Source organism: Pieris brassicae, chromosome Z (genome assembly GCF_905147105.1).
Source record: "Pieris brassicae chromosome Z, ilPieBrab1.1, whole genome shotgun sequence".
NCBI classification, from domain to species: Eukaryota; Metazoa; Arthropoda; class Insecta; order Lepidoptera; family Pieridae; genus Pieris; species Pieris brassicae.
Window position 1 is genome coordinate 4,666,660 of NC_059680.1, and position 17,600 is coordinate 4,684,259.

Genomic DNA, 17,600 nt, shown 5'->3' on the forward strand with positions numbered 1-17,600 from the left:
CTTGCGAGACGCGTAACACCATTCGTGAACACTTTATTGTAATATATTGTATCTTTTTAGTAAAATTTGAGATATACAAAATCTCCCTGGACAGAATGGTAGAGTATTGTTAAAAAATACTAATACAAAATTGAAAAAAAAAATGTTCTTGTACTAGTGTACACACGTAAGAGGTGAAACTTTTTTATGACCTTATTTTTCGAAATATGATCTACCATAAGCAACTTTACAGAAATTGGTAATATAAAGTTAAATTAGATAAAATTTTACACAAGGCTTTTATTATCATATGCATGAATGCAAATAACACAATTATTTAATTTTACCTTATTACTACTAAGTTAATTACAGAATTTCATTAATAGTAATAGAATTATTACCTTTATTATTCATTGTTATCATTATCATATATTTTAGTTACTAATGGCTTTGATTTTTTTCGGATCAACCGTGGGGACAAGAAAACGTGTTTTTTTTCCGCCGATAAGGAAGTTTCACTTCAATTAACGAACTAGTCTTCAGTGTTTGATAACTTTTAGAATTATTTAAGCATAAACGTAATTTGGAAAAATTACATCAACTTCAAATACCAGTCAATACGCGTGGATACACATCTGAATACCCGTGCTATTCAAACTTAAGACTATTCTATAAGAATATACCTTATTTAAATCAAATAGGATATAGTTTCCGGCAACTTTGTTGACAGTCAAACAAGCTAAAGTTATATAAATAATAAATATCACATACTACATGTCAATCTAAAAACTTCCTTTTTTAAGTCTATTAAAAATGCATATTTAACAAGGTAACATTTATTATAATATTAATAACGGTTTCGCAGGCATGCATTTTAATATTATTTAAACAAACATCTAAACAATAAAAGGCCTAATCACAACATTAAAGATCAAGCTAGTAGTAGTAGTAGTAAGTAGATACTTCGAATTTTTTTCATAGAAAGTAAATATTTTATTTATAGCGCGTACGTATTTTAGCACTTACATCACTCTTTAAATGTAGTTTTCTTACTGACTGCACTTTTCGCCGAAACTGCGGACTTCTTACTCACTATTGACTTAGTGTCCGCAATTTCATCAAGACTTTCTATAGAAACGGCTGGTGTTACCGTTATATTGCCCTCACTGTAACCTACCTGTCTTGGCAGGTATATTCCAAAGCGGTCCTGAAAACAATAATATTGTATGAACATTTATTCATAGATATCGCAATTCAATTGTTCGTTTTATTACTTTTTATAACATTACTACGTTAAATATATATTATTCGAAGTTGAGAAACGATTCCGGCCCTTTCCCAACCGGTAAACAAGGTAAACCACCATTGGTCTTGGCTTGGTCTAAGAGATTCCAGTTTCCTCACGGTGTTTTCATTTACCGCATTCATAAAACATGAATTATATGGTAGTGATGCCATGATTTTAAAGCACGACCGCAAGGACTTGAACTTGGATATGTTCCGCTGGTAAAATTTTCTCATTAATAGATGTGTAAATATTTCCACTACTTCTTTCTTATTTCAATGTTTTCGTTTGTTTCTTACAGCCAAATCTTTTTCATAATCAGAGTAAATAAGACAGTCAAGCTAATTGCACTCTTGTCAAAAGGTACTCCTTCGTCTATTTCTCTCAGATTGTGTTTACATAACGGCGAAAATCTATATCTTGTATATTATATTATACATTCCTACATTGGCACATTTGTAACAAATAAACTAAAAACGACTCAACCGATATAATTATTTCATTATTAGAATCTGAAATATTCTGTTATACAAAAAAAAAATGTATCTCAATACATGGATGGATGAACATCGATATTGTGTATTGAGTGTCGATATTTAACAATCAAGTTTCTTTTATAAATATCTCTACCTTCTACTTCAATATACCTTCGGGTAACGATTATAAGTGAATTGTGGATGACAAACACATGGACGCGGTGGCGGCTTTTTGTAACTCTCGTGCGATGAAAGGACACTTTTTGGTGTAGGTGGAGTCTCATACCCTTAATAAAATCAAATATTATTTACGTCCTCAATAAAAGAAGAAAATACGTTCTTTCAGCAAAACATATTGAAATATAACTTCAAAATATTTTTATTGAATATTACCGACAGTGAAAATGGGCATGTTATCATTAGATTTAATTTCCGTTATGACAATTCATAATTTGAGGTAATATTTTACTTGTTGTAAATAAAATTCTTGACAAATAACACTGACAGGAAAATTAATAACCTTTAAAATTATTCTGACGCCTAAGTGTTTTCTTCAATTTCTTGCGCATTCTTTTCTCCCAGGCGATTTCAGCGGCTAAATAGACCAGAATTACATATTTATATATATACTTTGAGTAATATTAATAATCGTTTATACGTTACACACACACAGACATCACATCGTTTACACCCCTATCACTTCCTAACAGGAATATGTCGAATTACCAATAACCCTGTCTATAAGTTGCAATATCCACAGTCCACCCTAATAATATATATCTTCAGTACATCTCAAAGTTTTAGTTTAGAAGATTCTTATAGTTATTTTTAAATGACCAAATTGATAGATAGTTAAAATTATCTGTTTTGTAAAAAGTCAAAGATACGAAAAAAAAAATGCTAAAGTGTTGGGTCTGATAGATATAAAAAGCATCCAATAAATCTCACTTATACGTTCCTTTTCCATGATATTTAGTTCAAACATTTTATATGAATTATAGTATAACTCAGCAATATCTTCCTTGATTTCAATAACGGGTATTTCCATAGCTTCTTCGACAGCTTTCTTCAGTTCTACATAAGCCGTATCGTAGCGTAGTGCTGGTTCGTCAACGTGAAGAAATATTGCTTTATCAACGGTATTTGACACCATGGAAAATAATGTTTCTGAAAGTGTTGGCTCTGGGGTTGGTATCGGCTCTGAAAATGATTTATAAATCGACAACTGACGGACGAAAAATATCACCAATACCACCAGAAGGACTCATGTCCCCATTTGTTTATTTATCGCACTTAATAGAAAAATATGGGTAACAAGCACGTACTTCTAAAAATACAGAACAATTTTTCTAAAACGAGATATACTTAACGAGGCAAGGGATAGGTATATTTTTGCTTCTTGATTCACTGATTTATTAAAGACAAGTAGTTTGGGCTGTGTCTGAATCACACAGGACGACGGTTATACGGCATAATTAAATTATTTTAAGCTTATATTATAAAACAGCAGAACCAATATGAATTATGTTTATAAATTAATCCAAAAAAATGTTTTTTTTATTGACATGATACCTGGAGTTGGTAACGTGGTGTCCGAAGTAGCAATGGATATAAAAGATGACGATGCCGTATTTATTGTGGAGGCGTCTGGTGTTAGAACTCTGTACGGTTCTCCGGGATAATTTAAATTGATAATCTTCTGTATATCATCGATCAGCTTTAAGTCTTTATATTTGAATTGCTTAGCGTCTTTCTGGAATATATAGAACTAATTTACTCAATAATTTCTGGTATATTATTTTTATCCTGTAATCTAAAGAGCAGATTCAGCGCACTAGTTAAAATTGCTGAGTTTAAAAAGTTATTAATTTAACGCAAGAGAGTTCACCACGATTGCTGAAAAGAACTTGAAACGAAAGGAAAAACCCTCGTTTTATAAATAATCTAGTAAATTGGCGAATATATTCGTTAAAGAAATTTTATTAAAGTATGTAGCAGTTGCAACGATGAAAAATCATATAAGTATACAAATGAGTTTTAATTTGGTAATTTTTAAGCAAAAAATATTAACAACTACTCTTGTGATGTATCGCTTGGCTTATATTAAACAGCCCATGTATCAATAACCAATAAACACTATGTGGAATCAGCTGCCCACTGAAGTATTTCCGAACGATTCCTTCAAGAAAAGAGCTTACCAATTCTTAAAGAGTCCTTGGGCGGCGGTATCAAAAAGAAACACGATTACTATTGCATACAGTTCTAGGTAATCAGATAGCTAAAGTAGATTGTATAAAAAATCAAATAAAAGCTTCCTACAAAAATCTTATGCATCTTTACACTTTTGCCGAGAGCCCTTCGCAAAAAAAAGAAATTTATAAGTGGAGCGTATTCAAATTTACGAGATACATTTACAGGAGTGTACACATTTTACCCAAATATAGTATCCAAGTTTATCTGTCTTGGGTATGGTACAACCAGTTAGACGTAAGGAGGGCCTTACACACATCTAATTTTTTAAAGCCCTTAGTGGTAGAATCTGTAATGTGGAAATATTGGAGAATCTGTAATGTGGAAATATTGGAGAATCTGGAGCTGTGTGCCAAATAATCGCACTTGGTGTGGGAAGCGGTTGCAATTGCTTTCAGTGTCTATAGTGCGTACAGGTTTACTCACAGAAGCGCGATTTACGCGCACCCTAAATATTATTACACGTGAGACGGATATAATGAGTTAGACACAGGCTAAATTCACAAGAATTGCATCATTTATATAATATATATCAAAGGTTTTAGGTTTTATGTTTTATTGTTTTGTTTATAATGTATTAGTACTAAGTTTCTGTAGTAAATAGAAAATAAGGAAATAAATAAAAATACAGTCTCGACTAATGTCATGAGAGGCTTCTTCACGGGGCTTTGGCGTTTCAAGACGCCTAGAATCTAGAATTTGCCGCTGATGTTGTCAAAGTTCACATAGACAATTTTTAAATATTATAATAGAATCATTTATTCAAGTACATTGATTCATGCACAGCGTTATCATGTTTGATTTTGTCTCAAATAAACCATTTTTGTATAATATTACCGGAACCCTACCTCAATAGAACTAGGTGCGATATCGGCTCTCATGTTCCTCACAAAATCGAGCGCAAATCAGCTCTTGGCCAGACTCAGTATTAACTGTTGCCATTATATAGAAACTACGTAAGAAGGCAATGAATCGCTATAAAATAATTAAATACTATTCAATTGATACTATTTTAAATTGCTGCAGAACTTGACTTTTGCAATTCCATAGAATTCACTTCAAAGTTACCTTTGCAAGCTGTACTAGCAATTAATTGGGGTTGCATTTCCTTCGTCTATTGAATATACTGGACGTCAGAAAACGTTTGATGTCTACTCCAGCTATTAAGCGTCTTATGTACTTAACAAGAACCGAGAGAACTGACATTCTACAGAAACCTTTGATATGCCAATTCTATTGTCACTTGACCTTATACAGGCTTTACAGTTATTAATGTTATTACTATCAATACCATTTACAAGCTTTTACTATTTATTTCTAACCATACAATAAATATCCAACCGTGATGTGCATAGCCTTTATGATAAACAAGCATTTTAAGACTACTTTACTTAATAAATAGGCATGCAGACAATAAAGGCTCGAAAAAACAAATGATACCTGATAAATACGAGTATATACTTCATTTGTTCGGTCGGTTTGGTCGTCTATCGTTTAATTTTTATTAGTTAACGAGTTATAGAGTAAGCAGTAACTTTTTTAAGCTAAGATTAAAACTGATGCAGTATGATGAGATTTGTAGAAATAATTCTCATACAAACCTTAATGAAAGAACTTCCATCTGAAATGTTGAGGTGTTCTTTGATCTCAGATTCAAGTTCTTCTGTTGGTTTCGTAAAATATTCCGCTGCTTCCTTTAAAATACCTTTCCGCTTGTTTTCTCTGCTCATTTTACTTACAAACGTCTCTAGTATTGCCCGTATCTGTTTGGATATCATATATTCAATAAATGTGTGATTAAGGCAGCAACTGCTCACACGAAAAGAGTTAGTGGGGAACGAGAACTCGTGAAGTTTTAGGTTGTAAGTGCTAAAATCCCCTTTTTGTTGCGTTAACAACACTGTCAATTCATTATAAAAATAAATTAAATCAATGGCGCTACAACCTTTTTAAGTGTTGGCCTCAGATTTTTGTATCTCTTTCATGATCATTTGTTAAACTAATAGGCAAGTATATCATCAGCCTTCTGTGCCTGACGCACGCCGTCGAATTTTTTGTGTCTATGGCAAGGTAGTTTTCTCACGATGTTTTCCTTCACCGTTCGGACTAATGTTAAATGCGCACATAGAAAGAAAATCCATTGGTGTACAGCCCGGGATCGAACCTACGACCTCAGGGATGAGAGTCACATGCTGAAGCCACTAGGCCAACACTGCTCGAAACATTATATTCGAAACTCGTTAATTGATTATAGTTTGACAGTAATTATAATACTTCATTCAATTTTGTATAAATTAAATGACGCTCTAATAAGATTTATATTGGTTTGCATCACCGCCACTCCTCTTTCCGCATAGAAACTAATAAAAATTTCAAGGCATGTAAAAAAATTTGCGACTTCATGAAATTCGCAATTACGCTTAGTCAAGGACTTGTGAATATTTTTTTAGATATTACAGTATTAGCTTATACAAATATTTTAAATTATGTATTTTGAACGTTCTAAACTTTGTAAATCGTAATTATCAATATAATATTGGTTTAGAGATGATGATTAATTTTCTGTATATAAAGTACCTAATCAAAACTAAGGATTGTAGAATCTTTATTTCTTCTACATTTGTTTCTTACACATAAACATTGATACATTATTTACTTGTTTGCACCGACTCACATTTATAAGATAAAAATAAAACGGTAAAAAATACAAATAAACAATGACATAACATATCACACACAATAACATATGTAAAGGATAATAATTTAAAAATATATTAAAACTGTGTTGCACTATTTTTACCGGATTGAAGCTATGTATTATTATAAACTTATAATTATTTTAAATAATTTTTCCGACGTTTCGCGTGCTTTACAGCATGCGTGGTCACGGTGACTGAAGATAAAAGGTGTTGAATGTCAAAAAGTATAATTATAAGTTTATAATAATACATAGCTTCAATCCGGTAAAAAGGTGTTTTCTTTAAATGTGTAAAAGTTAGATTAATAAAAGACAATACTATGTGTTGCGCTAGTTATTGACGCAAGCAGACAATTTGATGAACGCTCTACCTGAAACGTAACCATACTCTAGCAGTAACTTAAACTCGTCGAACTTAATGTTTATTTTCTTATTATATAAGATCGATCCAAAATCGTAGTTATTTTATACTATCTCAATTTGGTTAAATATTTTTTTATCTATAAATTTGACACAAAACATGACTTGTGTAACACAAAAGATATTTCCAAAATCCAATTGATAAAATATTATACTATATTAAACAAGGGTTACAAAGATCGTAAGAGGCCGGCAAAGCAAATCACGTCCATGCGCGGCTGTATCACTTAACATCGGGTGGGCCTCCTAGCCGTCTGCTCCTGAACCTGAACCTTACATAATATTGAACGAACGCGGTAAAGGGTTATGGGTTATGTTGATTGAAAAAATGATGTCAAAACATACGAAATCGTCGCAAGATGCTGACGCTGAGGCGAGTGTGTATTAATTTAAATAAAATATTCTTAAAGATTGAGTGTTAAAATTTTCCTCAGATTTTGCTTACAATATAAAACATAACCATATTTCACATAACATGGCTCCTATAATTTAAATGTATAGGCTTCAGATTTGAATCTGATTCTTGAGATTTTATTTTTTCTTAATTGGCAAGTGAGTGACGACTGTGGCTGGCACACACCATCAGTTTTAGATCTGAGGTATGTCCGGTTTTTTCTCGCTGTTTTACTCCACTAAACGATGATGATCCACATATAAATAAAAAATGTCAGCCACTAGGCGAGCATACCTTAAAAATTGAGGCATTTGAATGAAGTCTTTATTGAAATATCTCAAGTACAATATCTACGGCTGGATATAAAATAAACGTGTCATTTCACTGCAGGTAAATTCAGTATTACATGAAAGCCAGCTTCAAATAGAATCAATACTGTACGTTGTATTTCTATTCCAACAACATTCAAAATCGACATCCAGTGCAAAGCCTACGACATCATTCATAACATGCAAATATCAGTTTCAAAGGACCAAATCTCTCTTTGATCAACACAATAACGTTCACTATACGTTCATTAATACTAGATAGCTAGATTAATAATTATAAATAGACCCATGCACGTAATTAATGCACGATTAGTTAACGACTGATAAAATATAGATGTATTTTAGCTAACTAATAATAATTATACTATATAACACAAAGAATGGTTCGATTCGACAACAACTTGAAAAAATAAACACGTAGAAATCACTAGTTATTATTTCAGAAAAGCATCTGCGCTTCAATCTCACGTTTAAAACAAATATCGATGAAATGAATGTTGATACTGTTAAGTATGCATTCCTTTATTAATCATGCTAATTGATCACTAAGTGAATACAATAAATAGTATTAAATACTTAGCACACGTAGTTCGCATACGTCAGGCAATTAAGGGTACTAAATAATGGTACTAATTGGCATAATGCCATTTCTATGGTCAATTAGCCCTTGACAGCCTTTGACGATTTAATCAATTGAAATATTTCATGCGTACTTATTAGGTGCCTTGAATAGGGCTGTATGATGCCGGTGGAGAGGTTAAACCGAGAGAGGTACTACAATACAAAGGAGACTATGTGGTCGAAGATGTATATATCAATAGGTGGAAATTACTAGTGATGTAGCAGTTCTCAAAAAAAGGTTATTGCTATTGAATTTAGAGTAAGTATTAAGTTAGTACGAAGTTAGTTCAATATTAAACAATTATAGAGAACCAATATGTAATCCAAAAAGGATAATCTAATAGAAACAGTATTATGACAGGTGGAAAGTTTAATTTGTATAAACTAAAATGACAAATTTTGTATGAAATTTCTTTCAATATTTCCATAAGGAATCCTTTTGTTAAAACCAAAGCTAAATTATCAAATGAATACCTCTGGATGTCTGGAAAGATACGACTCTTGCTCCAATTGAAGGGTGGTACCAACCCTGGCCACACACTCCCGTTGGCAGTTGGTAAGTGCATCATCATCCCTATATAGAATGCCTTCAGCTGGCAGCGGGTCCAAGGGTACACCCTTCATTACCTTTCTTAGAGGCATTTTAATATATTAAGGCAAAAGCTGTACAAAATATTTGATTACTTAATTGTCACTATACAAATGTGAGGTCTAAATGACAGGTTGCTTTTTTGTGCCTGTATGAAATCGTAAAAAAATATTATAAATAAGAAAAAACTTTTTGAGATTTACTATATATCTTAATTAAAAAAGGAATATAAAAGCGTGTTAGCGTAAAGGTTTGATTCCACCAAAGTAGCGTGCGGCACAAACATTTTGTTCAAAACAATAACAGAACACGTACTAAGCGCGTATCGCGTTTGACTGCTGTCTCCATCGGTAATGCTGTGCGCGCGCGCACACTTGTTCACTGAAAAGATTTTCTGCCAACAGTTGCTAATATGGACGGGCAGGAAAACATTGTGCCTTGTAAAATATTTTTGAACAATTCAAAATTACTTGGCATAGTGCGGGTCAATTAAATTTGTTCGCTTTGGTAGCGGAAGCAAGATGTGAGCGTGTCGACACGAGTCCACTTCTTCTAACGTGGGTCCGCACGCAAGTACACAGTTGTGCGCGAGTTAAATATTCGAGCAATTTGTTGGCTTGAGTGAGTTGACTAAAACAAACATTTGTGCAGTACGCTGTGCAACACTGTGCCGCTCAGTTCAGCACACTGGTGGAATCAAACCCTAATGACACACAATGTCTCGCATTATTCATTTCTTACCATTGACTTATACGTCAATCTCTGTTGTTTAGAAACTTATACTTACATTATTGACTTCTTTGAAGATTTTATTTGTTCAAAGACAAATAAAACAGATATGACATTAATGTGTATAACCTGCCACAGTATATAAAGATCAATGTAAATATAAAAACAGTTATCCAATGACTGGATTGTGACTACTGTTCTAGGTTGTTTTTTCATCTCTCATGGCCCAAAATTATATACATATGTACCTATATAGGTTTTAAGCAAAGTGTAATAATGAAGTCTCGGTAGGCGGTATACATTACTAGGTACGTCACAAGTCCAGTGAGCTTCGCGTGGGAGGAATCTATTTTCCTACTAAAACCTGTCAATTTCATTGTTTGCCAGGCTCGTGGCATAAGGTATTCTGTTACAAAGTAAAAGGTTCAAAGCAGACTACCTACCTCCTAGAGTTGTTTTCATCTTCATTTGTTCAAATCAGCCACCTGAAACCTTTGTTAACGAGCAGTAGGTAGATATACGATAAAATAACATTGTTTTTTTTAATATTTCTTTACTAACACCAAAACTATTATTATTATTACTATAATAAACATAATACGATCAAGAAACACGTGCACACAACATTTAATTAAATACACATATCATTTGTTCGGTAGCCATGACAAATACCACTAAAGAGTTGCATACACGTACAAAGGAAGCGGCAAAAAAAGTTACTCAAGTTACTAGTTTAATTAAACTCTACACTTGCTTAAATAAATTGAACACGATTTTTTTATATAAAAAAATTGTACGCATAACATTGTTCCCGACCATCCTTATTTCCAATACATACTGTTCTTTCCAATGAGATAAGATAAGATTTAATTTTTATGTCTCGCGATCAAAAATTTGCGATATTAAGGCTTCAACTATTGAAATATGTTCTATAAAATTGCTTTACCAGGCACGAAAGCTTTTGAACATCTCGCCTAGCAGTTTAAAAAAAATAAAACCAAATACAGTAATGCATCTATTCTTCTCTTGGAGTTATTGTAGTTTATATTATATAAATTAACTTACAGTAAAGCTTATATTTGTGCTTTAATAAGTAGGCGTATAGTTGCGCAACTTTCGGTCGACTTGTGTGTTGCTAGCCTAACAGGTCAACCCCTCTAAACCGTCTGTATACTATTTGGAGCTTTAATGTAATGCATCCGTAGAAATGCAATTAAATTGCCGGATTAATTTTAATAATATTGTATTGAACTTCACCTCACTCACTCCGCTGGGTCTGCGACCCAAAAAGTGGCTATATTGTGTGTTGAATTTCACCCAGAATTAAAATTAACCTGCAACGTTTTAACGTATTAATGACTAACAAAAGTAAAATTATTTTGTATTTGCACTGAATTGTATGCTTGTGAGAAACAATAATAAATCATCGAGCACGTAACGAACAATTTGTGTATATACCCAATATTCCCCTGGACTTACGATGACGGAAGTAATGACGTGGTCAAAAATAATTATAAGTCTGCTCAAACCAAAATAAAATTAATCACTGGCGCTAGGTTTTTCGGTCTGGGCCTCAGACTTCTGAGATTTGTTGATTTATGACCCCCCCCCCGTCCTCTTATCAGTAAAAGTAAGCAAAGCTCTCAAAAATAATAGTACATAAACGTAGATAATCGGCGAGTAGGTGATCAGTAGTTCAATTTTGGTCTCCTCTCGATGTTTTTCATCACAGTTTTTCGGTCTGGGCCTCAGACTTCTGAGATTTGTTGATTTATCCCCCCCCCCGTCCTCTTATCAGTAAAAGTAAGCAAAGCTCTCAAAAATAATAGTACATAAACGTAGATAATCGGCGAGTAGGTGATCAGTAGTTCAATTTTGGTCTCCTCTCAATGTTTTTCATCACAGTTCTAGCGAATGTTAAATGCGCACAAAGACAAAGTCCATCGGTGCACAGCCCCCGGCTGTCGAACCTACGACCTCAGGGATGACAGTCGCACGCTGAACCCACTAGGCCAACACTACTTAAACCAATATAAATTATTCAATACATCAAGCAAATTAATAAAATTGTGTAACTACCTCCTTCTACAAGAACGTTAATTGAAAGGAATACAAAACAAAGAGAAATAAGTAGAACCTTCATGTTGTGTTTAAATAATTGCTAGACAAAAGGAATATCTAAAGTTGTGCAGGTAATAAAATGAAAAACACCGTATCGATTTTATATGTATAAAACACTGCCGTTAGGGTGAAATGGACCCCTCAGGCTCAGATTAATAAGTCCACGCAGATATTGAAACATAAAATATCTCGTGAGGGAGAGGAGGAAAGAAATAAAGATCTATTATGTACCGATCAACTGTCCGTTACTTTTAGTATGAGAAACGTAATATTTGTTTGTTTTAGGGTAACTCTTACGTACTTTAATCGTATTACGTACTTTAATCGTATTACGTACTTTAATCGTATTACGTATTTTAATCCAAATGTATTTACTTATTTTTAATTTGTGTCTGTGATCATTTTCTTTGATATGATCTTATGCTCCCATTACAGAAACGATTTATATTTAATTAAATAATGGATTCTTGGTATAAGCAAGTTTCATTGTTCTAACGCGAACATTTTTGTACACTAAAATATATGATAGACCACAAAATTTAATTAAATTATATTAATAAAATACAAATACTTTCATACGCAAAATTAAGTCAATTTAAGACTTTGCCAATGACTGTGACTTCGCTATAACGTCTTCGATTGTACCTACCATATAAAAAGCAGCCTCTGGTATATTATCCAATTCTCCAGCCAAAATTCTCTTGAAACCTTTAATTGTCTCTTCTAATTTAACCATTTTACCAACATGACCGGTAAATACCTCAGCTACTTGAAATGGCTGTGATAAGAAACGTTGAATTTTTCGTGCACGTGCCACTGTTAATTTATCGTCCTCTGACAACTCATCCATTCCCAGAATTGCAATAATATCTTGCAGAGATTTGTAATCTTGTAATATTTTCTGAACACCTCTTGCTACTCCATAATGTTCGGCGCCTATAATATTAGGATCCATCACTCTAGATGTTGAATCTAAGGGATCCACAGCAGGATATACACCCAACTCAGCTATGGCCCTAGAGAGTACCGTTGTGGCGTCTAGGTGGGCAAATGTGGTGGCCGGAGCGGGATCGGTCAGATCGTCAGCTGGAACGTATACTGCTTGTACACTTGTAATAGAACCAGTTGTGGTGGTCGTAATTCTCTCCTGCATTGTACCCATGTCTGTAGCTAATGTTGGCTGATATCCTACGGCAGAGGGAATTCGACCAAGTAAAGCAGACACTTCCGATCCTGCTTGAGTGAATCTAAAAATATTGTCTATGAATAATAATACATCTTGACCTTCTTTGTCTCTAAAGTGTTCTGCTAAAGTTAGACCTGTTAAAGCTACGCGGGCTCGAGCTCCAGGTGGCTCATTCATTTGCCCATATACTAAAGCTACTTTGGACTGCTTATAATCTTCTTTAATAACACCACCAACTTTCATTTCATTATATAAATCATTACCCTCTCTTGTACGTTCACCGACTCCTGCGAATACAGAAAAGCCACCATGAGCTTTGGCCACATTATTGATGAGTTCCATAATTAAAACTGTTTTTCCAACACCAGCACCTCCAAATAATCCAATCTTACCCCCTTTTACATAGGGAGCTAGTAAATCAACGACCTTGATACCAGTGACAAGGATTTCTTGCTCCACAGACATTTCAACGAATGGTGGCGCATCAGCATGAATTGGAGCAAACTTATCCGTTGCTATTGGTCCCCGTTCATCAATCGGTTCTCCTATAACATTAATAATCCTCCCAAGCGTTGGTTCACCAACAGGAATTGTGATAGGAGCTCCAGTATCTACAACTGGTTGACCACGTACCAGACCTTCTGTTCCATCCATAGCTATAGTACGACACGTACTTTCACCGAGATGTTGTGCTACTTCTAAAATAAGTCTGGGTGTCCGACCCGGTACTTCAAGGGCATTTAATATTGGTGGCAACTCTTTATCAAACTTTACATCAACGACGGCACCAATAACAGCAATTATTTTACCCTTTGCTCCTCCTCCTGCCGCTTTTGGAGGAATACCGGTTAGATTTTCTGCTTTCGAACTGTCTGTGGAATATTTTGCATTTAAAAAATTTAAATAGACACATGCACCTAGTTCACGTCGTTGGCGCTTACATACTTGATTTTTGGGGTTTTATTTGATATAATTTCTAAATATTTCACGCTGTCTTTTGTTGCTTTAGATTTAAATCGTTTATTAATATTTCGAAGATAATAAAGTCGTTGTGAATTAAACATTTTTTCCACTAACGTTTCAAATGTGCAATTAAATAAATTACAATTAGGTTGTATTAATATTTACTTCAAATCGCAAAAGTGGAACGTTCGAATATGGACCATCGATATTTGAGCTTTTAGGGGGCGAGGGGGGGAGGAGTTTGAGGGCTACCCTTCTGTGCCATCCCCACCCTGCGGAGCCCATGGTTATGGAGATATTCATGGTTAAAGTTTTAAGGTTAGAGTGGTAACGATTTAGAAACTGTCGCCCAAATTTGATGATACTGATTGTGTAGGTACTCTGTACCTTGATTGGAACACCTCCACCAGTGATTTTTGCTACCAGAGTTGCATCTAATTATTTAAAAAAAATTTTTTAAATGTTGTGTAATGTATTACAATTCGTAAACAAACCGTACATTTTCTACTTCTCTATCGGTTATTAGAGATTTGATTCTCATAAAAACAAAAAAATTGGTTTTTTAATTAATCGACTGTTTTTAGCATTAAAAATCGATTTTTTTACCGATTATTTCCTAATTTTTGAACTTTAAAGTTTTAGAATAATAACCCCCAACCACTTTCACGCGCCAGAAACAGTTATTAAAAAAATATTAATATACTAACCTAACCTAGCCGAACAATAGATAATAATTGTTTTTTCGACTGTTCCGGCGCTACGGGAAATGCAGCCCTGCCACCTTTGCGTACTAAAGTACAGGCATTATATTCAATCGATACCCGAGTAGTATCGATACTTTCAAATACTTGAGTACTATGTACAAAAAAATATGGGCATTTAAATCGATGGTCCACATTGGAAAGTTTAGCCACGGCACCAATAACAGTAATTATTTTACCCTTTGCTCCTCCTCCTGCCGATTTTGGAGGAACACCGGCTGGTTTACCTGCTTTCGAACTGTCTGTGGAATATTTTGCATTTGGAAAATTTAAATAGACACATGCACCAATTTTGGCAAAACCCTTGGATTTATTTGAAACTTTTAAATTGTTCACGTCGTTGGCGCTTACATACTTGATTTTTGGGGTTTTATTTGATATAATTTCTAAATATTTCACGCTGTCTTTAGTTGCTTTAGATTTAAATCGTTTATTAATATTTCGAAGATAATAAAGTCGTTGTGAATTTAACATTTTTTCCACTAACGTTTCAAATGTGCAAATTTAAATAAATTACAATAAGGTTGTATTAATATTTACTTCAAATCGCAAAAGTGACAAAACATGTCATTAGTGTTTGATGTTTAATTGTTATCGAATTACTTTATCGACCATCTAAAAGTTTTTATTATAAATAAAAAAAAACAAATTACAAAAACATTATTTTTATTTTCTGGACTTGATTATTCTGATTATAGCTGTATTATAGATTGAGACTGGACCAATGAGAGCGTTGTAGCGAGCAAAACGGGTCAATAGTTTGTTCTTACCTTTAATTTTTTATGAGCACGCCATTTCGTGGTCGAGGGTTGAGGGGTGTGTTTCTATGAGACACATATATACCTGAAGCAGGCGGTATAATTTCAAATTTATTGAAACAATATTTGTAATACAAAAAATACTATTAAATTAATTTATTAATACATAATACAATATATTAATACATTGTCCATAGACTTGGGTTTTTTAAATTATATTGAATTTAGCAAATAAATGTTAAATATAGTATAACAATAGTAAAAATATATTCTTCATTATTTAAGGCATCCTTCGTTTAATTGATTTCCATTTTAAAAATAAGTTCTATTGTTAATCGCATTTATTTGCAAACAATTTGCATAGTATTATTTAAATTAAACCTGTTCCTTAATCTTTTTAATCCTTTTGAATATTTAAGCGTCACTAATATTAAGTCAAAGAAAGCTTTACAACGTTATGCATATTTTACTAACTAATTTGGCTGTTCGTGTCGATCCAATTACATGACGGGCAACGGCCCTGTGCTTAGTTTTATTTTTAATATTCACCCCAAATTGTGTTGCAAGAGCAAATTTGTTTGGCTTTCTATTAACCTCCACATATAAAAAGTAATAAACCTTATTTATTTGGATTTTATATGTTTTGTTTAAATAAATAAAGTATTATTATTATTATTTAGGCATCGTATGTTTTGTATTACTGTGGAATCATTACAGATATAATTAGCTTATTAGTAATGATTCTAAACTTAAATATAATTTTATGTACTAACCTTATACACAAATATATAATAAATTAGGAGAAAAATATTTTAATAATAGTATGTCAGCTGTAACCGGCATGCAACTCACCTACATAGAGTTGTTTGTATACAACATCATCACAAAGAAGCTACGAATCGCGGATGGTCATCGCAGTATTCGCGCAGTCAGAGGTTAGGTCCGTTCCTTTAAGCGTCCCCAGGTGACGAGAACAGATATCCTGTTATCCTCTCTAACTTACACTCAAAATCCGGTACAAAAAGGAATATTAATTTGTGCCGACAAATAATTATTCCAATTTGTACTTCGGGTAGGAGAGGTAGGAAGTATCAGATGAGAAGATACCGGAGTCTCGGTAAGAAAGGACAAGGCCGGCCTTGCAGTCTCTAGGGGATGACATTGTGTGTAGTGGACAGCGTGGATGTTTGAGTTGAGCCCTCTCACATTGAAGACTACGGCGAGTGTGGAAGGTTATGCCTTTGTTGGTTTGCTCCGTTTGCCCCGAGTTTTGTGATGGTCAGAGCGCAGAATTGCCCAACCCAGAATACGATGGGCAGCCTGTGCATCGACCACTGCTAAGCGTCCCGATGGAAGATGGACAGCGGTGTATTATCCACGATGTTTCGCATCTTCATATTTCTTGAGGAGGGGGGATGGGCTCCGGAAATCTCTCTCCCGCACGAAACGCGACCACAATAAGGGGAACCTATTGCATCACTTCACGCTGAAGTCATTTTCTCAGAGACTGTGGTACTGCCCCGGTTGTGTCAGCCCATTTGGCTGAAGCCTAAAGGCATGGCATTTCCACTAGGAAGAGGTTAACCGATTACGCTGGTGAAATAACTGTGAGTAGCCGATGGGGTCTTTTCGTCCCGACGCCGGTATACTGCGACGCCTGTATGATGCGCAATACTCAAATTCGGCTGGATCAATTGTAGTATTTTTTTTAATTTATTCTAAAGATGGTACAAAAAGGTAATCTAAGTAAAAACATATTAAGTCGTGACGAAGTTCCCGGGGGCAGCTAGACTAAAATGCTACTAGGCTACCATTATATAACAATATAAAACAAACATTTTATCTATAAGAATAAAACTTAGATATACTTCACAGAGAGATTAAAATAAGAAATATATGTAGCTCGTATATACATAATCAAGAAAACAGGAAATCATATCAACATTGCATATAATTTAAAAAGATGTTTGATGATGATTTTACATTAACACTAGAAAATTCATTATTTTCATTTATTACTTCATAGTTTTATAGGATACAT

The 17,600-nt window shown here is 33.9% G+C and overlaps 2 protein-coding genes across 3 annotated transcripts; both read right to left on the reverse strand.

Moving 5' to 3' along the window:
* Positions 1–838: 838 nt before the first annotated feature.
* On the reverse strand, positions 839–9,186 carry LOC123718655. Its single transcript, XM_045675341.1, has 7 exons — positions 8,927–9,186; positions 5,592–5,753; positions 3,313–3,493; positions 2,689–2,940; positions 2,261–2,335; positions 1,912–2,027; positions 839–1,186 (listed from the first exon to the last, which is right to left on the reverse strand). Exons 1-7 carry the CDS (start codon positions 9,092–9,094, stop codon positions 1,007–1,009), a joined length of 1,134 nt encoding a protein of 377 aa, XP_045531297.1. The 5' UTR covers positions 9,095–9,186; the 3' UTR covers positions 839–1,006.
* Positions 9,187–10,383: 1,197 nt separating this feature from the next.
* LOC123718893 (ATP synthase subunit beta, mitochondrial-like) lies at positions 10,384–15,342 on the reverse strand. 2 transcript variants are annotated; one of them, XM_045675857.1, is made up of 3 exons: positions 14,981–15,342; positions 12,541–13,949; positions 10,384–11,104 (listed from the first exon to the last, which is right to left on the reverse strand). In XM_045675857.1, exons 1-3 carry the CDS (start codon positions 15,273–15,275, stop codon positions 11,084–11,086), a joined length of 1,725 nt encoding a protein of 574 aa, XP_045531813.1. In that variant the 5' UTR covers positions 15,276–15,342; the 3' UTR covers positions 10,384–11,083. The 2 variants fall into 2 exon arrangements, with proteins under 2 accessions (XP_045531813.1, XP_045531812.1); XM_045675856.1 differs by lacking the exon at positions 10,384–11,104 and having other exon boundaries at positions 12,413–13,949.
* Positions 15,343–17,600: the final 2,258 nt, after the last annotated feature.